This window comes from Vidua chalybeata, chromosome 8 (assembly GCF_026979565.1).
Source record: "Vidua chalybeata isolate OUT-0048 chromosome 8, bVidCha1 merged haplotype, whole genome shotgun sequence".
In the NCBI taxonomy this organism is placed as follows: Eukaryota; Metazoa; Chordata; class Aves; order Passeriformes; family Viduidae; genus Vidua; species Vidua chalybeata.
In genome coordinates, this window is record NC_071537.1 from 13,044,660 (window position 1) to 13,066,713 (window position 22,054).

Here is a 22,054-nt window from a genome sequence, read left to right on the forward strand (position 1 = left end):
TGGCAAGTGAAGCCGCCGGCATCTCCCGGCAGCCATCGCGTGCGAGGTCACTCGGCTCCCTTATTTGCATATCCCCGCCCCCACCCGCACGAGCCTCTCTGGTGCGGCGCCACCTCTACGGTCCGTCCGCCCGTCGCCATGGAAACGCGGCCTGGCCGGGACGCCAGCGCTTGGAGTCAGGGAAGCGTAGAATCATCGTGGAATCATCAATATCCCACAAGATCTTCAAGTCTATCCAGCCCACCCGCCAGCCCAGCGCCACCATTGTTACCTGTAAGCCACTAAACCATATCACCCAGTGCCATTTCCAGAGGCCACTTGAAAACCTCCAGGGATGGCCCCTCCACCACCTGGGCAACCAATTCCAATGCCTGATCACTTGAACAGCGGAAAAAAAAAAATCTGGTATTTAATCTGAATCTCCACTGTTCCGGCTTGAGGTCATTTCCTCTGTCCCCCTCACAGTAGGCACGGTAGTAGAGACTGGCCTCCACCTCATCACAACCTTCTTCAGGGTTTGTAAAAAGCAGTGAGGTCCCCCCTGAGCCTCCTCTTCCCCAAAGAGCATGTACCAAGCTGCACAATGACTTAGCAGAAACAAAAATATATACATAGCTGCTTGGGCAGGTGTGGTAGTAATCCAGCAAATATCCTGTCTCCGGTCTTAGTAATCACAGACATTTCTCTCCCACAAAATTAATTTCCATTCATCCTGTGTATTTCAGAAAATAGGGACTATCATTGTCCATTATAATTTAAGATCTCTCTGTGGCCCTTTCTCTCAAAGAAGCAACTCCTATGTTCAGCGTATGCATCACCTTCCGTCTCTTACTGCAACAGCTGCTTCCATTAAGCTATTCTCAAATTTCACCAGGGGAAATTTCACCACGAAAAATTGAGGCAAAAGCCAATTGCTGTGTACAGAAAGGTATTATTGCAGCCTATTACTTTCCAATGTTTTTGCACATTAGACTTACTAGGAGCTTCTTAAGCAGGTCATTTTTAAAAATTCCTAGAAGTCAGACAACTAATTGTAATCAACATGGTATGTAATTAAAGAGTGATTTGTAGGTATTTAGCTTCAGCTATTGAGATCACCTGCAGCAGAGCAAGGCATAAGGCACTAATCAAAGAATCATTTAGTTTGGAAAAGACCTCTAAGATCACTGAATCAGTAAGCAACCCAAAGGAGCTGCACTACTGCTGCCATTGTGCTGGGTGATGATGAGCTGACCTTGCAGAAGGAGTCACCCATTTAAAACTCCTGTGGAGATTTCTGTCTGCACCACAGTGCAGGTGCTTACAATAAGGTAGTGCTGATGGGAGCCACTGATACGGCTTCTTACTTAATTACTATCTGGATGAGCTGTGAGTACAAATACCAGCTTAGTTATGGCTGAGTGTGAGTAGGAAGCTTGGGGGAAGTGGCACTAAGAGAAAGGGTTTGTTTCTGTTGTGTTTGGTGGGGGGTTCTTTTCTATGTTAGTCTGTTACTTTGAAGGTTACAGTTCTTTAAGTTTTGCTGACTTGAGAAAGAACCTGAAGTTTTGGTAAGTTTGGAGGTTTTTCAGTGCTGGCTTTATGTGCTGATTTTAGCTGCTTATTTACCTGTGTCCTTTTCCCTGTCTGGGCATGTAATGTAATTGCTGAAGGAATGAGCCTCCTGTTGCCATCTTAAGGTATAAGGGCACGTTCAGGCAAGTTTTGGTGCCTTAGTTACCACAGGAAAAACTTCCATTAGGTCTAATGTGGTATTTTAGGGCATCTGTGTCCCTAAGGTACTTCAGTGAAAAAGATCCTGTGGAAAGTAACCTGCTTTCTTAGGATTAGGTTGTGTAGCCTACTGTTCCTTGGGTAAGTGAAGGCATTCTCCTGGTTGTCTTTTCTCCACATGTGAGTATATGTGTGCCAAGCAAATCTTTCTCTGTGTTCTGCACTTATAGACTGGGCTGTTTTGCAATGTTTCTGCATTTATGCACTACCTTAAATGTTTGCAGTAGCAGAGCAGTGTATGACTGAGGTGTTCTGTATTTTGCCTGGCTTCTTAAAAACATAAATCCCTTTGGAGGTGGTGCCCTTTTCATATCTGCTGTTTGATCATGTGGCTGCCAGTCCATGTACAGTAGTATAACTTGGTTGCAGTATTGACTCATGCCAGTGCTCTACTCTGTAATATTCCTAGCACCACCTGCTTGTGAAAGATACTAATGTAAGTTGTTATTGTTGTGTGATGAGAGGCTTTAAACACTTTAATTTGGAAAAAATGACACAGAAAGGCCTTTGAGTGATTGTATTCCTGGAAACACAAGCTTTTCTTTTGATTCCTATTTTTAAAAATCAATATTATTTGTAAGCTATGTTCTATATTGTCTAAAGACCATAACAGAAGGTAGTTGGTTGTTTTTTTTTTTAAGTTATAACCAAGTTGTAGATCAGCACATGCTGCAGCTGTCTGCCTTGGGGATGCAATAAGAGTAGTATTCCCATGGGTAATTCTAGCTCGGATGTTTGAACTTACACTAGAAATGCAGTGTGTGTTGCTGTTGTAACAGAAAACCCCCTTATATGCCAGAGGGGTATGTTGTATATAATACAGCCTCAAAGAGTGGATAATCTTTCCTGCTCTGTCCTACTGTTTAGGGGTTAACACTCTGGGAAGACATAGTGCACAAGAATACACCTTCTGCACTTCTTCATAGCCATCCTCAGTGCAGGATACGTGGGAATAGGATGTAAGCTCTAAATAGGATCTATTTAAAGAACAAAGAGCTAAAATGCAAATAGTTTTCTGTGACACTGGTGTTTGTCAACAGAGGAAATCCACTGTGGGCATAACCTCTCTCTGGAGAACCAGGCTGTGTGATCTGTTAACTCCTTTGCAGGATATCAGGAGACTCTCCCAAGAGCACTTCAAGGACAAAGACTTGTAACCAAGCAGCTGTGAGAGTAGGATGCTGTGGAAGTACAAAACACGTTGCTCTGTTATGCAAACTGTCTTTGTAAGATAAGAAAGTGCTGGTAGGTAACTGGAGCTGGGCATGGGAGTTAAGGCTGGAATTGAATGATTTGTCTTGGAGTGTGTAAAGTAAACAATATATAACCAGGAGGAAACCAGATAATTATGACATGTCTGAAGCAGCTCTTGCAGGGTAAAACCTTTCAAGGCCACCTGCACCATATCAGTAATACCATGTAAGGCTGAGATTACCAAGGTAACAATATCAGAATTTTCAGGCTTAATTATGGATGTGCAAAACTGAGGAAGAAATAATCTGGGTGGACTGGCTGTTTGGGAGGAGACTGAGGTATGGGAAGCATGAATGTGGCAGAAAAAGTGGATCCTGGAATAAGAAAACGTATAAAATGAGATAAAGGTGTGATCAGCTGACTGAAGGACTGCAGGTATCTGGATGATAGTGAAGCCTGAGGACCCAAGCTCATAGGAATGCTGAAGTGATGCTCCTTGAACAACCTGCTGGACTCTACATCAGGTGTATGCTGGAAAGAATTGTTGTGGGAGGGCAGAGCAAAGTGGGGTAGATGTGCATCCTAGTGCTAAGTGGTGTGGGAGGAAAGGGTGATTCAACAGCATCATGTGTGGTTCATAAGACTTGATTAGTAGCTTCATAGCTGTGTGCAAAGTGATATAAATACCCATGAGATGCTACTGGTGCATTAACGAGGTTATTGATCATTTAGTTGACTTACTGGTGTGCTTGATATAATTAGTGCCCTGAGTCTTTTCTCTCAACACTGTAATATGAAGGGGAATAGCTGGGCAGAAGTCACAGCTGGGGGCTCAACTAGGACCTCCTAATTTGGAAGCTTGAGCTAACTCATACTGAGATCTTTGAAGAACGTGTGTGGATGGAGATGATGGGTATCAGATGAGCTCTTGAGTGAGTGGAGGAGCAGGTCTGTGCAGGCTGTGTTTTAACATGGAGGGGATCCTTAGGACTGAATGCTATGAAATACACATTAAAATATGCTCAACTAAAGAAAAAAAATAATAGTGTCTAGATACAGAGCTGCATCTGGGAAAGGGTTTAAATGAGGAAAAACATGGTAGCTGGGATACTGAGACATGGGACACAGATTTGAACCTCAGGTGAAGAAGACATCTGATGTAAAGGGTGCCTGCAGTGGTTACTGGGAAGATGAGAATGGTGGTGGTGGAAGCTTTAAAAACACAGAAGAAGTTAGGCTAAGCCAAAAGGAGAACATGTCAGAAAAAGAGAAACTGTGGAGTATATCCAAAATGTATCCTCTGGTGGGTGCAGCAGATGCATACCCAGGTATCAGCATCACCTTGGCAGCAAGCAGGGATGTTTTCTAGAGCCTTGCCTGCTGATGCAGTCACCCTATGGTAACACACATCATGTTTTATTCTTGGTGGCACAGCTGTTCCAGAGCTGCTGTGTTATCCAGCAGCTGCAGGCAGTGTAGGAGTGGCTGCTCTAAACCTCTCTCTCACCACTGAGTTGCATTTTGACTGCTATTTGAGCAGAGTTATGTAGGGAGGTGGTTTTTGGATAACAGCTGTCAAGTAAAGACTTGCTCTGCAATGACTTGGCCTTTTTCTGATGTTTTGATTTCATACAAAGTCTGGCCTTTGTGCAGACCCTAGAAACAAATGCCAGACCCACACAAGACTTCAGTGCTTTCTGGGAATGTTGCTTTGAATAGCTGAAATGGATCTACTCCCTTTTCAAAGGGCCTCTATAAGGAGAGACTGGCTGTAATAGGCATTAGCTGCTATTTCCAGAGTTACCAATGCCAGCTGGAGCTCTTTTCTTCATGGTGCACTAGTAACAGCAGGGTAAGACTGGTGTCTTCTGGCTTCAGAAGTTAAATTTTCCCCCTTGGCTGAGCTGAAGGGATTGTTCATGGAGCTCTTATATCAGCTGTGCTTGTGGTATTCTTCCAGTTGGCTTGGGCTGCTGTAAGAATTTGGGCAGTGAAGTAATTCCTGATAGAAAGGTCCCTCCTGTGGGGTGAGGGGAAACAGGGTCAGAGTCCCAGCACTGCTGGGGGAGCTCCTCAGACTGGATTTGTGATGTGAGGAGGCTTATTCTCTACAGCATTGATTTGTATTCCTGTTAATCACTGCTGTCTGCTGGTACCTTGAACTAGGTGTGATGCAGTAACCCCTTGTGCAAGTATTTAACACTTCTTGGAGTACTTTGCTGGGGCAGTATGGTTTTCTCTTGGAGAGTGTAGCAAAATGTAGTGATATTTTATGTTTGGGGGGTGAGTGGGTTTGTGTTCAAAATTCAAGGTTTTCCATTATTTAGCAGCACTAGCATGGGAATCTGGTCCTCTGCATAAAAACTAAGGCCTGAAAAGGCCCAGCTTTTAATGAGCTATTACATTTTCCTTTAATTCCTGTGTTGTTGCCAGGCATGTCTGGCTAAGAGAAAGTGTCCCTTTTGGGAAGGCAGCTAAGTGCCTGTGTCCTAAGGATCAGTACTGCTGGTGGAGGATCAAAGTTATTGTGTGGCTTTTTGTACTGCTTTCCCACCTCCCCAAGAAGTACTTGTGAGTCTTCTCCTGGATGAGTTTTACTGAAAAGACTTCAAACCAAGCATGACCTTAAGTTGGCAATAAAGGGATAGAAGTGACGAGGAAAATATGAAACTGCTTTGTCTTTATCTTCTCCCACGCACTATCTCCAGCTACCAGGATGCTGGGTAAGTGTGTGGGACTGATACTAGGCTGATGGAAGACAAACCTTGGATGACTAAAAACATTCAGTTTTAACCTCTCACTTTAAGCAGTCCTTGGAGTTTTGGAGTTTTTTTTTTTTTTTTTAAGTCTTTACCAAAGCTTTGTCAGGTGGCTACAATTTTGCAGACTCTGCTCAAAATGGGGAGACTAACTGGAAATAATTCATAACTTCTTCATCCTCTTGGCTGGGGAAAATTGGTGCTTTTGCAGTATTCATCCCTATACCCTTGGGAGTTGTTACAGAGCAATGGCAGGAGATCTGTGGCTTTTTGAGGGGTGGGGAGAGGAGGAGGTCAGGAAAAAAGCTAGAAAGAATAGTCTGAAAGCTTGAGTGCTGGAACAGAGGAAAGGGTAACTTAATGGTATCTTCATTTGCGAGCTGATCACAGGGCTCTGGAATGAGGCAAGAATAGTCTTGGTTGAGAGTTACAGTAAATTAGTCATGTCCTCTCCCATGGGCCCAGTGTCTCTACAGTTGTGTTGGCTTACAGCAGATTCCCTGAGGCAGTATCTAAACCCATCCAAACTGCTAGCCTGACCTGGGGACTCTGCTTCTGCTGGAAAGACGACTTGGTGAAACCAGTCTCTGCAGACGTGTAAGAAACTTGTATGAAGTTTCACATGTTGGGTATTGTGGCACACCTGCATGTTGGTACTGCCCATGATACAGTCAGGCTCACTTCAATATCTCTCTTACAAAATGTGAGGTCTGGCATGGAATTGAATATTTACTTTCCTCTGTTTTCTGTAGCTCACAGTGGTCTCTTGTGTTCCACAAATACCTAAAAAGAAAGCTTACCAAATTCAAAGCTAGCTGAGGTGGTAGTAAAGCTCTACTGTCCTGAGATGTTCAGAAAAACCATCTGTATGGTCTTCTGTATTTTTAGCAGGTAATTTCTGCTGCTTTAGATACTAGGAAAGCCCTACCAGACTTGGGCATTTCTGTTTTAACTAGTGGTGGTTTCATCACCTGTAGTAACTGAGAGGACTGAAACAAAAGCTCCTCTTATCAAATGTCCTCTCTAGTTACTTATTGCAAACATTGCTTAGTTGCTCCATAGCAACTCTATGTGGGGCAACTGGTGTCAAGCACGCTTTGCTTGGCAGGCCTTTTTTGGGAGCTGTGGTGTCAGTCCCCTCAACCTCCACCAAGGTGTTTGAGGAGGGAAAAGCCCTGCCATATGACTGGGGCAGTGGGTAAGGGAATTGCTGGAGTCAGCTCTGGCAAGCCTGGGAATAGTCTGCAGTATCATGTTCTCACCAAGAAGAGATGACAATCTTATGTTAGTTTTCTGTGACCATCTTTGGAGTTTTCTCTCCTTTTTATAGTGCCTAGTGTCTCATTCAGCACCAGCCAAGTGGGATCTGAACCCTTTTCCAGCAAGGTCAAAACTGCTGGAGAGGCTTAAAAGGAGAGGCTGCCTTGTCTCTTGCTGTGACCTTTCTTACTGTGTTGGCCTCTTGTCGTTCCCTGCTGCCAACCACTGTTCCCAGTGCCCTGGCATGGGCAGGCTTGGCTCCCAGGCACATTCTGCTGTCTGCTCATCCAGGTTTTCATCTGTGCCACCAATACCTGGCATGCATTGATGGATGTCAGTGACTCTCAGGACCAGGCAAGTATTTAGCAGAGTTCAGCTCAGATTTTGCCTGTTCCTGCTCAGAGCATTCAAGCGCTGGGCAACAGATGTGGTGATTTTTTTTTTTTTTAATTTTTTTCCCCCCAGGGTATAAGAGAGCTTGAAAGTGGAGTAAAGGAGGATGGTAGTTGGAAGAAACAGATCAGCTAGAATCCCCTCTCCCTTTCTGGTTCTGTAGTTGCTCCTGAAGAGTTGGAGGCTGTCAGATATTTACTTCCAAGACCAGGCCAGCCTCTGGCTGCTGGTACTGGAGAAACAAGAGAAGTAGAAGCAGGTGGATCATAGTATGGTTTGAGTTGGAAAGGACTTAAAGATCATCCAATTCTAACTTCTCTGCCATGGGCAGGGGTACCTTCCACTAGACTAGAGCTCTCAGAGCCCCATCAAGTCTCACCTGGAATGCTTCTAGGGATTGGACATACATAGCTTCTCTGGGCATCCTGCTCTGGTGTCTCACCACTCTCACAATAAAGAATTTTAATTTCTAATATTCAATTTGAATTCACTCCATTAGTTTAAAACTATTCCCCCTTGTCCTATCACTGCTTGCCCTTGTGAAAATTCCCTTGCCAGCCTTCTTGGAGACCCCCTTTAGGTACTAGAAGGTGCTATAAGGTTTCCTTGGGAAGAGGAAGGGGAGAAGAAACTGGGGATTGGACTCCTTCCTCAAGTGCTACCACTTGATGTTGGTGTTTGGAGTTGGTTTTCTTAAGCATCTGGCTTTTGATGCCGTCCAGCCATCAGATGGCCTGACAAATGATCACCTTCTGGGCAAACCCTGTTTTCCCTGAAGCAGTGTCTGCTTTTACTTCCTGGTAAGTGAGGGACAGAGTCGGGCAAGCTGGTACTGGTGTTCTCAAAGCTCTCTTCTGCTATACACATGGATTTTTCATGCCGTAGCTCAGCCTGAAGGTTAGTATGAACAACAGGCAATTGTGTAATGGTGGGGTAAACTGCACTGTCAGCCCCTGGGAGCATCAGGGTGCAGCTCTGCAGGAGCATTGTGCCTCCTGCATATCAAAACCTTGTTGCAACACACCCAAGCATTCAGAGCAGCGCTGGGCTGTGCAAGCCAGGAGCTGGGGCTCGGTGCCTCTGCAGGTAAGGCTGTGTCTGGGCAGTCTGAGAGCTCTGTGCTTGGGAGCAGGCAGGGACAGGGCAGCACCAGGCAGCTGTGCAGTGGAGCCTGGCAGAGGCCACCCAGTCAAGGCTTGCCCTGACAGGTTTGCAAACTTCCTCTGGGGCTGTGAAATCTTGTGTAGGCTGTCAACACACTCCTCCTGGGTGATGTGCTTCCAGGGAAATGTATTTGCTTCTGTGGTAGGGCATGTGATAATGCTGCCCTGAAGCGCTTCTAGCCCTGCTTAATCCTCATCTTGTTCCCCCTTCTTATCTGTTCAGTTTACTTCCTCTTGTGGGTCATCCTGCCTAGCTGAGCCACCAGCTTGTTCCACTTATCTTCCTTCAGTGTAAAATCAAAACAATTCGTAGCTGTGCTCAGGCTGCCTTGTGATAAACCCCCAGTGATTTAGATGGCCTGTCAGTCCTTCTCCTTGCAGCTGCCCGGAAGACCTGGGAGCAATGATGCTGACAGCCAAGATGCAGGGTGCTACCGAAGCTTTTGAGCAAGAGCTGGTCATCAACTAGATGTGAACACCTTCTCCAAGGTTGTCCTTAACTGGCTTGGAGCCGCGCACCGACCCAGCAGAAGGAGCGTAAGCTGGGCTTGCTTTGTTTCATATGATGGATGCAATAGCTGCACACTCTCTGTGCAGACCACTTTCTCTGAAATACAAGCACTTCACAGAAGTGTGGATCTCAATAGGGATGCATGGATGAGCTCTTTAAAGAGATGCTGAGACTGGTTTTCAAGATGAGACCATTTATTCCATGTGCCCACCTCATGCTGCCATTGATATATAACACTCCTTTGGATGTTTGTGGTCATTCTGAGCAATTTAGGCAAGTAGATTGTGAACTTTGTTTAATTTCCTCCTGTCTGAGGGGGGTGATGGTTGTGATGGGCTTTGTCTCCAAGGCTGCAAGTCTTGTTTAAGGGTGCTGCCTGGTCTTGACTGAATACTCCAGTGCTGTTCCCTGTGCAGGATAAAGGCTTCTAGCCCTGAACCCATAGTGAAAGTAGGCTTGAGGTAGTTAGTGTACATTATGAACCTCTAGGAAAAGGAGAAACTTTGTGCTAGCTAAAAAGAAAAACCCGCATTTTGCAGTACCCAGCATTGGTTGTGTCAGGCAACTCTCAGGTGACAGCTGAACTTTCATCTCTCTTTCTTTGTTAACACCTGTGGGAGAGGCAACTCTAGTTAAGACAAGAAGAGCCCACAGGATTTGAACTCCGTGGAAAAAAAAAAAATCCAGTTTGCTGCCTTTAGTTCTATGCATGGTCTTTTCCTGTCTCTGATAGCAAACTTAAAAAAAAAAAACAAAAACACGCTATGTTGTATACAGTTTCCTTTCTGGCCCTAGGGGAGAGGATAATGAGTCATAGGAGGACATTGCTTCGTGCCCTGGAGGGTGCTTGGATATCTGGCAAGGGCAGGCTAGGAGAAAATTCAGCTGTAGGTCAGCACTGCTCAAGGTAAATGCACACTTAAACGTGAATGGTAATTAGTGAGACCAAAAAGAGAAACCTGTACATGGGAACTCATCAGAGGAAGTGTAGATGTGCCTGGATTTTGCTCTAGAAATAAACAAAAGGTACAGCTCATGTTTGCTTATCAGAGTAACAGCAGGGCTTTGGGAGGATGAGGAGAGAGTCAAGGACAGCTGAAGATCTTTTTGTTTGTTTAAGATTTCCTTGTCTGGGCAGGATGGCAGTTGACATGACTGCAGCAGGGTTGGGCTCTGCTGCCTCTTTCCTTTCTTTGCCTGCTTGCTTTGTTTCTTTCCCTTGTGCCTGCCTTCCCCATTTTCATGCCTACTCAAGGGCCTTCAGCTTCTTGCTGCCTCCCAGTACTGCAGACACAAGTCATGAGGATATGAGGTTGACTTTTCTGCCCTCAGTGGTCTTTGTCAGCTTGTTCTCATCTTTGCAACTCGGAGATGTATGGGTTAAATGATGTCTTGCAGAAGAGCTAACTTGGCAGTCACTGGCAATGTGGTTCACTTGTTCTTGGTAGGTTACTGGCCCTGCAAGCTGTGGGGAGCTTCTTGTATCAATTATTAATTAGTTGGTATGCTTACAGTATTAAGTGTATCTCCTTATTCACCCTGAAATGTATATAACCAATATAAATTTATTCTCTTCCCCTTCTGTCCTCACAGCTTTTGAGACTTAGCAACTGCTCCAGAAGTGCCCCCTGTGTAAAACCCCAGGCTCTTGTACAATGTACCAATCCAGCTTTGTGCCACGGGAATATTACCCAGCCATGATCTCGCCTTCTGCCTACGCATACCCACCTCTGCGGCCTGGGAGAGCAGAAGACATGTCCAGATCTGTGATGTTCCCTCCCATCCACATGCACAACTTCTACAGTCGACCCATCACCTTTGTGGTGGACCGGAACAGCTACCCTGACTTTGCAGGAGGTCAGGTGGAATATCATCATCTTTACAGTGCCTCCAATCCCTATATCTATCCATACCACACCTGGCACTTCCCTCCCATGGTCCCTATCCCTCTCTACAATCCCTATGCAAACTACCATCCCTATGCTACCTGCCAGAGGTCAGATCAGTATCGAGATACGTGGCCAGAAGGCTTCACAATGAGAGGGGAGCTTCAATGGGGGAAGCTTGGAAAGGTGTTTGGGCCAAGGAAAGACCTCCCAGAATTTGTGAAGGATGATCTCCGGAGGGTTTATGGCACCTACCCTCGGACCAATGTTTCCATATCCTATCGGAAAGGAGAGTTCTTGGTCAAGGGAGACCCCAAGATAGAAGACCAGGAATATGCAGTGGAGAAAAAAGTCATCCAGCAGGCTGTGACCCCCAGTGCCAGTGAGGCAGATGACAGCAGTGAGGACCGGAACCGTAAGAAGAAAAAGAAACTGAGACATTGAGGTAGTCAGATACCCAATGGACTGATGCTCCAGCACCCTCATGGGAGCCAGTTGGCAGCTGGTTTTGGTGTGGTTGGCAAATAACACAAGCAATGGATGCCACCATTCTTGTTGATTTCTTTTAATTGCTCCCCATTTGCCACAACCTTGTGGCAGATTTACCCTTTTTGATGCAAAATGCCCATCCTGTGAAGAAACCACGTGGCACTTTACTGTGGGATCAGCTCACTGGTCCTGGTTTTGAAATGAATATTTGATTTCCACAGGTTTGGTTGACTGGTCACAGCCTGGTGGGGGATCTCCAAACTGCAGCCCTTGATCAGAGGAATGGGCCTCTTCCTATCTTGTCCAGGGGAAGGGCCTGTAAGCTGGCTCTCTTTCTGGAGAGATAAAAGCTGAATTTCCTTCAGGCTGAGGGCAGTGCAGGTCTCAGAGGACACAGGGGTTCTTGACCACACTAAAGAACAATTGTCTGCATGTCTTGTCACTGCTGTTTATGACCATATCATTGTGCTTTATCACCACATGAGGCCTGTATACAGCACTTCCCTACACTCTGGTGTCCCTATCCTCTTACACTTGATAATGTGGTGCTCAGTACTCCTGGCCACATGTCCTTATTGAAGCTCCTGTTGAGGCCCTGCTCTGGGTCTGACTTGGCTCTGTTTCGAGGTGCTGGCTCCCCAGTGAGGTTACTGGAGTTGTATGAACCACAGCACTTCCATAGCTTGGTAGTTGTACTGGAAGAGCTGTGCTGAAGCCTGGAGGGCTGGGAGGGGCTGGGTCTGACTTACTTGCAAACTTCTGTACCTTTTAAATGAATATAAACAATAAAAAAAACCCAAATGCAATTGATTATATTTCTGATTCTTAACTACTTAACATCAGTCTCTTTTGTGAACAACTTACAGTCAGGTCTAGCACCTTTCTGTGAAGTTAGGGATGGCTTCTGCTATGGTTCATGCCCAGCTGTGGTGGCTTGTCCCACTTGGCAGTACCCTGCCTTGCCCTAGCTTGTTTTCTGTCAGCTTCTCTAGGGACCAGCAGGAACTTTATGAGCATACAGGAGAAACAGGGGACCTTCTCTGTCCCCCTGTAGTTTCCTATTCTCTCCCTGACCTCACACATGGGAGGTAACGGGATGTTATCCACCTGCATAGCAAAGGAAAGACTGTAAGGGTGAACTTGGAGGCCTTTGGTTGTTCTGAATTGCTATAAACTGAGAGCAAGTGGATTTATTTTTTTTTTTTTTTTGCTAGTGCAACAGGTTTTGTTTAACCAATTGCCAAAATGTCTTGGCGACTGTCTGCATTTCCCCTTCCCCATTCAGCTTCTTGGAAATGTGTTAACTCTGCTGCCAGACAAAGCTGCAAGAGGGCTGAACCAGAAAAACTGCTGTAGAAACCTTGGACCAAACTGGTGCTCCTTGGCTGTGTTGCAAACAGTGGCAGTGGGACTTGCTGAATGGGCTAGAAAAGGCTGCCATTAATGACTATTGGCTAATCAGTTGTGGTTTTGGTTACCTAGTATAGGAAAAAGGCAGTAGCTCCTGCTGGGTTGGTTATTTCTTTATTGAGGTTTTTTTAATCTCTTCCTGGGCTGAGCAGGCTCTCCTGCCTAGTTAGGGATGTGCAGTTAAATGGTGCATTGGTGGTGCACTCCCTGTCCTTCCAGCAGCAGCTCCTTTGGGCAGTAAACCCGAAGTTCATGCATTGCATCCTTGTGCAGTGGTTCAGCACCTCAGCGGGATGTGGGAAGGAGTTCCTTCCCCATCCACTGGAGTTGTTGTGGGACACAGCTGAGCTGTCAGAACTGGATGCTGCCTGCCATGGGCAGGGGCTGCTTTAGGTGAGATCCTGGAAGAGGTGCAAATGAGCTCTTCTAGGCAAGGTAAGAAAAAGCATGGGTTTTGCCATACAGTGATATTGAAATGCTACAAAAATTACAAGGAATTGTACAATAACTTAAATGCCATTCCTCCAGCTGTTAGGTTCCTGGTGGCAGCATGACACCATGTTAAAGTGAAAATGTCCCCAAAACTCAAGAGGCACAGCCAGGCACTCACAGAGATATGTGATGGATGGGTGAAAACAGAGCCTCTTGCCTACACAAATACTTTCTCTAAATATGTTGCTGCTGGGGTCATCTCCAAGGCCATGGGGAGACAGAGGGCATGACCCTTAACTTTACCTATCCTGTCCTGTTTATCTTCTCCAAAGTTTTGTTTGGTTTTACTGCCTGGACTCTGAACAGGAGATTGCTGGGCACACCCAGGCTGTTGTTCTGACAATGTGTATTTTTAGCAGAGGCTCACAATTGCTTGCAGTACATCAGGAGGTAGTAATGTATTTATTTTCTCAAATGCTTCCAGAAAGAAGAAAACATTCTATAGTTGGGTGTTTTTTTTCCCTTGGGGAAGATGTGCCACAAACCTCTAGTTGCTCTCTGATAGCAGATATTTCTGTGGTAGCCATAAATCCCCTCCACCCCTAATCTGGTGTCTATGCAGGAGCAAAGATTTACATATTCCTTGGAGGAAGAGCTCACAGTTGCCTTTTCTTCCTGAATGTTTGAGGCTCAGTTGCTGCCCAGCTGCAGAACTGAATCCATAGGGCATTTTGGAGGCTTCAACGCCTATGGAATTCAGTTCTCAGAGCCAAGCAGCCAGTGCGAGTCAGCTTCCCCTGGCTCCAGCCAGCTGTGTCTCCATCTGCAAGGGGGGAAAAAATAGCAAAGAGCTCATCATGTCTTTGACACAGGGCAGGCACTGAGCTGACACAGATTTTTGCAACTGGGAGCTGCCACAAGGAGAAGACTCTGGCACCTCTCATCCCAGAAACGGCACAGACAGACGCAGCTTTCTTTGGAAACTTTGCTCAAGTTGGCTGGCTCTTTTTTTTTCCACTGCTTCAACATATGCTGTTTGGAGTCACTGCAAAGTTTCAGGCCAACCCTGAGCTCTGCAAACCTGCTAGAGCTGTAAGAGAAACACCATTTCTTTTACTTAGGGCTGGTATTGGCAGGTGTGTTGAGAATCCCCCTATGTATTTGCTCTGTGTGCAGGTGTCACATATCCCTTGGTCTAAACTGCTCTTCCTAAATGCTCTTTCCTCCATGTGAGTGTCTGAAAAGGGGCAAGCTGTGCCAGGGGGATGCTTAGTCCTGCAGGAGCAGCCCAGCACTTCCAGGCACTGACCCTCTGCTCCATTCATACTGAAACCAATGCCCACGGGAAATCCTTGAACTGGGAGGTGCCAGCTGAGAGGAATAATTTGTACAGCAGGTGCTACCATGGGTGGACCATGAGGTGCAGGGACTTTCTGCCCATTTGTAAGTGGGAAGGGACATGGGATAATTCTGTGTAAAATGAAGAGTGAAAGGCCTTTTCCAGATAACCCAGATGGAGACCAATCCCTCCCTGAGCTAACCTGGGACCTGCTGGTGCATCCCACAACTATACACATACCCTTTGCTGCCCACTGCCCCCACCCTCTGGTTTGGGCTGCAGAGCTCACATGCGTGGAGAGGCAGACTTGAGGGACACAGAGGGATCCCCCTGAACACCCACAGAGCTGCTGATGCTTTGGGCAGCCTCACCCCTCAGTAGATGTTCACTTTCAAACCTGGGGACTGAGCTAATGGCTGGAAAGCTTTTCCTTGACTCAGCAATAGCTTGGCACAGTTGTGATGACAGTGGCTCAGGCAGGAGTAAGCACCAGGAGAGGACTCCAGCCCTTTGCCTGTATGTCAGCAGAAGAGACGGGAAATGACACACGCCACTTTGGAGCACGGGCAAAGATTTCAGTGGGGGAAGCACTGAGCAACTGTTGCACGAGCAGTGAACTCTGCAATTGCTCAACTGCTGGCCCCAGGCTCTATTTTAATCCCTCTGCTGGGAATTACAGTTCAGTTGGGGCAGCATGAACTCACCATCCTGATGCACATAGCAAAGCAGCCAAACCCTGTTGCAAAAGCTGAGGAATCCCAGGCTGAAAGTGCCAGCTCTGGTGTATCCCAGGGACCACGTGCAGCAGTACTGGAGGGACAGCAGTGGAGGGAAATGGGGTAAAGCAGAGCTTACACCACAGTCTCCACCCTGCAGCAGGTGGTCAGGGTCAGAGAGGCAGTTCAGGGACCCAGCTGTGCACTGTGCCTGTTTTCAGATCATTGTGACTTGGCAGGGAGTTTTCAATAGCTCTGAGCTTCTCAAACTCTGAGCCTCCTCCCCCTCCTCTTACTCTGCAGGCAGCCACCTGTGCAATCAAGTGGGCAGGAAGGCAGCCTGCCAGAGACATTGCAGCCACATGGAAGCACCTGCCAGCCTGAAATGGTTGGTAGGGTTGGGATGCTTTGGGGCTGCTTGTTGTCCATCTCATGCCCATAGGGGGGGTTACCCTGCAGTCCCTGGCTATATGAGTGCATGGAAAACCTTTGTATTTCATTTTTTAAGATGTAAAACTCTCCTCTGAGGCATTTACCTCACATCATTGATGGATGTCTGCCATTCAAAGTGCCATCCATCTGCCTTCATCTCTCTGCTGCTCTAAGCAACCACTGCTTTCAGAAACTGAAAGGTGCAGGTCAAGGAAAAGCCTTCCTCCTCATCTTCCTCCATGGGCTGATTTGCAAAGAAAGGGGAAGGGTTTCAAACAGACAGGCAGGTGAGCAGGGTGGGAGTCAACACTAACAAGCCTTCTCTGATGGTCCTCCTTCCCTTGCACCATGGCCCAGGGAGGTGATGTGGGTGCTGGGATTGAGTTGGACAGCCCAGCAGCCATCTGGCATGAATTCCCCCATGCCCTGTATGCCACCCTCCCCAGCTTGGGGCAGGGACAGCTCCAGCATGATACGTTTGGCATCCTACCTGTGGGTGCTGGGACTGGGGCACCCTATTGCCAAAATGCACCAGAAATAGTTTGATCCAAGTTCAATGGAAAATCCATGGGGGATGAGCTGGGAAAGAAATTATTCAAATACAAACTCAGACAAGCTCCAATTCTGATTTCTTTCTTGGCTGCTCCTGTAAGCAACGTGCCCATGGCATGGCATCCACGGCACACCACATGCTCTGCTTTTGCTCCTTGGTTTTCCTGACCCAGCTTTGTCCTGTATTCCTTCACCCAGGCAGGGCCAGGGCTGGATTTGGCCCTGTGTATTTGGGATTATCCCAAGACCCTAGGGGGTCTGCACTGGAGCAGGCTGCTAGGTAATACCTGAAAGGGCAGGGATGAATGGAGATGTGGGAGCCACCTCGGTGATGGGTATTTTGCTGCTGTGAAGGTGCCCTGCCCTGGCTTGATCCTGTGCTTTCTGGAGGCTGTGTCAGGGTCAGGCTGCAGCACTGCACTGTGGGGTGACCATTGCCCCACCTCAGCCCTGGGGAGAGTTACATCAGGCCAGCTGCTACCTTTGCAGGTGAGGGTTTCATAGCCCCACTGCAACCTGCCTCCCCTGACCCTAGAGCTGGAGCCCTTGGCCAAAAGGTTGAGAGCTCCTCAAGGCTCCTGACCTCAGCCCAAAACGATGGTGAGTCAAGAGACACTGCAGACAATCGGATGCCCAGGAGGACACTGCTGCTGTGGGGCTTTCTCTGTGGAGCACAGCAGAAATGGCCACATGAGCTGATTTCCCCATGCCAAGCCCCACTGGAGGCAATGGGAAGACACAGAGAAGCAGAAGCTCGCTCATGGCCAGCCCTGCTGCTGGAGAGCTGCGCCGCACCAGTTCAGCCCTGAGCTGCCACAGGCGTTGAGCTCTTCCTGGCTTTCGCTCTCCACTCTCTCCCTCCCGTGGGTCCATGGGACAGGCTGGAGCCATGCCCTCTCCCTCGCTCCTGGGGGAGACAAAGCACAAGCCACTGCTCCAGAGGGGACGTGACTCCCAGGCAGCTCCAGCGCCCAGAGGTTAATGATTTATTGTTTTATGTCTTAAAAAAAAAAAAAAACAGCAGCGCCCTCCTTTTGGCATTCCAGCTAATTATCCCAGGAGTTACTGATTAGCTAGGACGTGCCTAGGCCCATGCAGCGGAGTCCTGTGGGCGCTGCACAGCCACCGGCACCGCGCTGACATGATGGCTGCAGCATTATTCCAGGGAGTTTCACTTTGTCTTCCCGGGAACGTGCCCCACACCGTTTAAAGTATGAGAAGCACGAGTCCGGTTTTGCAGGTTACTAAAAAAGCCGCGGATAGAAGTGAAGATGCTCGTGCACACACACGGTGTCCGACACCTCCTGTCCCGCTTCCCGCAGCCGCGAGCGGGTGCGTTGCCATCAGCCGAGAGACGTCACCGCGTCCCCGCTGCTCGGCACGGCAGAGCCGCCCTCTGCAGCGCCCGGGCTGCGGCTCCTCGGGGGAAGCAGCAGCCAAGAAATCCCCTCATTCCAGCCACAGGGGTCCCCCCGCTCCGGCGCAGACCCTCCCTTGACCCCGGCACTCACCCGACAGCTCCGGCTCTCGTCGAGGCGGGTCTGCGGGCGGCGGGGCCGGAGGCACTGTTAAATATTGCAGCCGACTTACTCACTTCTCTTCCTGGACGGCAGCGCAGAGTTTCCACCCACTTCTTTCACCTTTGGTTTCCAGGCTTTCTGAGAAAAGGGGAAGCCGTGGGAGGGAGCAACCGGCATCCCCGTGCCAGGGCCACGGCCCCCAGCAGCCTCTCCTTCCCGGGAAGGGGCGGATGCCAGAGGGGGCCGCTTTCCCGGGAAACTGCGGCGTGGCTGGGAGTGCCTTGTGCCCGTGGCCCAGCGCTCCACGATCCTCTTGGGTTAGGCAGATTTTCCTCCTCAGCCAAGTGGAGGGGACACCTGAGTGCTGCCTCCCTGGCATAAGCTCAAGGATGGCTGCCTGACCAGCTCAGCCTCCTCCTTTGGGAGTGAAAATCCCCTCGGGACTCAGACGTACCTTGGCCTCACCTCACCAAAGCCCATTCGGTTCCTCCTTTAACACAGTGCCTCTGCAAGTGGGGACAGCGCCAGTGTTGGGGTCTCATGCACATCACTGACACCTGTGATGAGCTGTGTCCATCCTCAGCCCACAGAGCCCTGCCAGTAGCAGGTGCTGCCAAGGGCCTGGGAATGTGCCAGCCAGCATTCCATTGTGCAGCCAGTGTTTCATCCAGTGACATGCCCATTGGCACCACATGGAGCTGGCTGCCCTCCCTGGGGACATTGATAGATGATGTTCCCTGGGACATAAAGCCCCCTCTACTGCCAGCTCTGGTGGGTTAGCACATGTGTCTGGTGGGAACTCATTTTTCTCAAAGTCCCATTCTCCAGCATTCTGTCAGTGCCACCAAATGCACAACCATTGTTTTTGCTCAGAAGTTACGTCAGGTCCTGGGGTTTCCCTCTGCCAGCAGTCTGGAAATGAAAATTTGGGGCCCCAGCACTGGCTGTGGCACTGAGCTGATAGTGGGGTGAGCACCACTGCTCCTTCTGTGCCACAGTGAACAAAACCAGAAATAAACTGGCAAATTAATTGATGGGGGATGGCGAGATGCCTCACGTGCCTGGCTGCCTGCACCACCCTTCCCGGGCTCGACAGCTGCCCTGCAGGTTCAGATAAAATTTACAGAGTGGTTTTGTCTTTTGGGAGCTGCCATGGTGTTTCTGGAGTGGGAAGCATCTGGAAGGCTCTGGCATGGAGGTGAACAAGCTGGAGCCACAGTTTTATCAATGCAAGCCCCCAAAGCAGGCAACATCAGCCTCGCAGTGTATTTTCAGGTGGTCGGGTGTGATTTGGCTGCACACCACAACTTTGCATGACTGCCACTCTCTGCCCCTTAGCTCCATCAAGGGGCTGGACAGGAACTTTGACATGTGGATCCGTGACCTGAAATATCTCTGATTTCTCAAGGCAGGGCTCACCTGCTGCAGTCCCACCCAAACATGACACAGCTTACAGCTCACTGCTTACAGCAGCCAGCACTCCCTCCCCACATCTATGCTATCACTTCTGGCAGCTCTCAGTGCCACACTGGAGGTCTGGAGATCTCCCTGCTCCTTCCTTGCTGCCTGTTCAGTTTTTCCAAGGTAACAGTGCAGCACCATGGCTGTGACACTGATGTCCCCACTGGGGATGGGGCCTGGCCAAATCCCTCCCTAGTGCTGGCTGAATTGCTTGTCCTTGCTGGGGTCAGACCTTGGACATCCCTCTGGCCACTGCTCCCGATACCTTTCCCAGAACAGATCTTGCCCCCAGAAGGACTATCCCCCTTCTCAGTACCATGGCTGGCTTGGCCACTTCTTTGCACCCTCTTCCTTGGCACATGGGCCTCCCACATGCTCTGTATGTGTCTGCCTGCTGGGAAGGGTCTGGTGAGCTCCTGAGTTGGAAAACCACTGGGGAACAGGGGAAGAAGCAAAGAAGCAGGCGAGAGACAGACACAAGTAGGGCAAAAAGGGAAGTCACTGCAGGCCTGGTGCCAAGGGGATGGGCATCAAGGCAGCTCAGACCCTGCACGGGTGGGAGGGAGTGCACAGGTTTGCTGGTGAACAGCTTTGCCGGCTCCTACGATGCAGGCTGTAGAAGGAAGAGGAGGAAGAGTGTGCTTGGAGTTGGAGTGACTGTCTGAATCCCACTTTTTGTAGGTCTGGTTGGCAGAGGTGAGCGAGCAGATGCAGTCTCTGGGGTCACACTGCAGCAAGTGGGATTCATCCCTTCCCTGTGACATTGGCACAGCTGAGACCTGATGCTGTTCCTAGTCCCCATTTCTCCAGATTCCCCAGGTCTCCTTCAGCCAAAGGCAGCAGGTGTGAGTGAGGAGCAGCCTGGCCCAGCCCCCTGTGGAAGGACAATGGCTTGGCATTTACTGGGGGGAAGTGGGAGCTTCCTGCAGCCTCACTGTGCTGGGAGCATGGCTAGGCAAGAGGGGTTTGCCCTTGTTGGGGGGTCCTGTGGGAGAGGAGGCTGGGGAACTGCCCCTGCAAGGCTGGGACTTCACCCTGGGGGTAGAAAATCCATCTTCTATCTCTAGGGAAATGGCAAAGGAAGAGACCAGCTGGCCTTTCCTACCCATCCAAAGAAATTAGGTTGAAATCCCCCACCTTTGATCTCCTGTGACTGCAGAGAAAGCCATGCAGCAGGACCAGGGTGTGGTTTAGGGCTCAGAAATAAGCCAGCAATTAGAACACCTCACAGTGTTACTGCTGAAAGCAGAAAGTAGCCCTAGGGAAGGGCTGATGTGTGCTTTCTGAGCCCCACAACCGCGTGGGGTTTAGGATGAAAGCTGATGCAGCTGCTCCTTGCCCTGGGGCAGGACACTGGAAAGAGGATCAGTGAAATCTCTGCAGCCTCCGGGAGTGTCCCAGTGGCAGCCACTGCCTCTGGGGCCGGAGTGGGACAAGGACTTTCATGGCTCTCTGAGGTGGTCTCCTCCGGGGAGATTCAATCTCCTGCCGGGGGGCTGCTCTAGGCTGCAGCCCCAGGCTGTGCACAGCAAGAGAGCTGCAGCTGGAGGTGCTGGAGGCAACAGCCACTGCTTGGCCCTTTAGTAGAGAAGCCAGAGTAGTGCCCAGATGCAGAGTCATGCCCAGCCAGCACCTGCTGCCCCTCCCCAGGAAGTTTCTCTCGGGTGTAGACTCACAGATGTCTAACACAGAGCTAATTCCACACTTCAGCCTTAGCTGAGGCTCAGTCCATCTCCAGACTTACAAACATCAGGCTTTGTGAGGTTGAGTGGCCCTTGTGTGTCTCTCCTTTTCCCTCTCCCCTAAGCCAGCAAACTGCCTGCAAGCCCCTGTTCCTCCTCTGAGGAATGTCATACATGAGGGAAACTGCATCTTTCAGCCTTTCCTTTGGGAAGAAGGATGTGGTGTTAAGGGACATCTTGGGCTCAGCAGGTGATTTTTCTCCTGACAGCACAAAGCTGAAAGAGCTGAGCAGCCTTGGTTTGTCCACAGAGCCTGATCCTCAAAGCCAGGTTTGAGAGGCCACACCAGTGGCCTCAGAGCTGGGGTGGCAGGACAGGCAGCTTGGTTGGTGCTCAGCCTGTTCTCAGCCCCTTTGTTTGTGTTGCCAGCCCTGAGTGCACGCAGAGAGCCCGGAGGGGCCGAGGTGCAGCCTCCATCACACCAAGTGTGCTGTGGGACAGGCTGCTCCTGCAGGACTTGCAGATGCACTCGGACCTCACAGCCTGGGGGATGCTGGTGTGGACTGCTGCCCTCCAGGCCCTGCACTGGAGCATTTGCACTGCTGCAGAGGAGCTCACTCTTGGTTATAACCATCAATGATGCCCTGCAAGAAACCTTCCCCTGCAAAGGCCTGGCCAGCAGTGGGTATTTTCCTGCCAAGGGGACTTGCTCTGCCTCTCTCCCCAGCAGGGCTTTTTGTATGCAGCCAGGGTTTTGCTCAGGCTGTGTTGCTCTGAGCTTGGGCTCCCCCTCCACCTGCCTGTCTGTTTTTAGCCTATGCCATATTTTTGCAACATTTGAGACCTCCTGCCGTCTGGCCACCTGGATAGAAATCTGGCGAGATTTCATGAATGGAAATGAACAGGGGAAATGCACAGAAGTTCAGCTGGTGTGACCACCAGAGATGGCATTTACCTCTCAGGAGCAGCTCCTTGTGTCCCCAAAGAGACACTGAAAGCAGCACATACCCCATGGAGCTCCCTTCTAAGTGTGACCTGCCAGCATAAACCAGCCCCAGCGAAAGCATGCCCAGGGGGAAAGG

At 49.2% G+C, this 22,054-nt stretch overlaps 2 protein-coding genes across 7 annotated transcripts in view; one reads left to right on the forward strand and one right to left on the reverse strand.

The window, feature by feature from the left end:
• The window catches only part of MFSD13A (major facilitator superfamily domain containing 13A), a 31,099-nt gene extending 13,261 nt beyond the window's left edge, over positions 1-17,838 (reverse strand). The window contains exon 1 of the mRNA XM_053949014.1: positions 17,821-17,838. The gene's annotated coding sequence lies outside the window, so the exon portion shown is untranslated. The remainder of the gene's footprint in view (positions 1-17,820) is intronic.
• C8H10orf95 (chromosome 8 C10orf95 homolog) lies at positions 81-12,239 on the forward strand. Of its 6 annotated transcripts, none has more exons than XM_053949018.1 (4): positions 81-273; positions 2,883-3,018; positions 8,909-9,079; positions 10,647-12,239. In XM_053949018.1, exon 4 carries the CDS (start codon positions 10,709-10,711, stop codon positions 11,381-11,383), a length of 675 nt encoding a protein of 224 aa, XP_053804993.1. In that variant the 5' UTR covers positions 81-273; positions 2,883-3,018; positions 8,909-9,079; positions 10,647-10,708; the 3' UTR covers positions 11,384-12,239. The 6 variants fall into 6 exon arrangements, with proteins under 6 accessions (XP_053804993.1, XP_053804994.1, XP_053804990.1 ...); XM_053949019.1 differs by having other exon boundaries at positions 8,924-9,079; XM_053949015.1 differs by lacking the exon at positions 8,909-9,079.
• Positions 17,839-22,054: the final 4,216 nt, after the last annotated feature.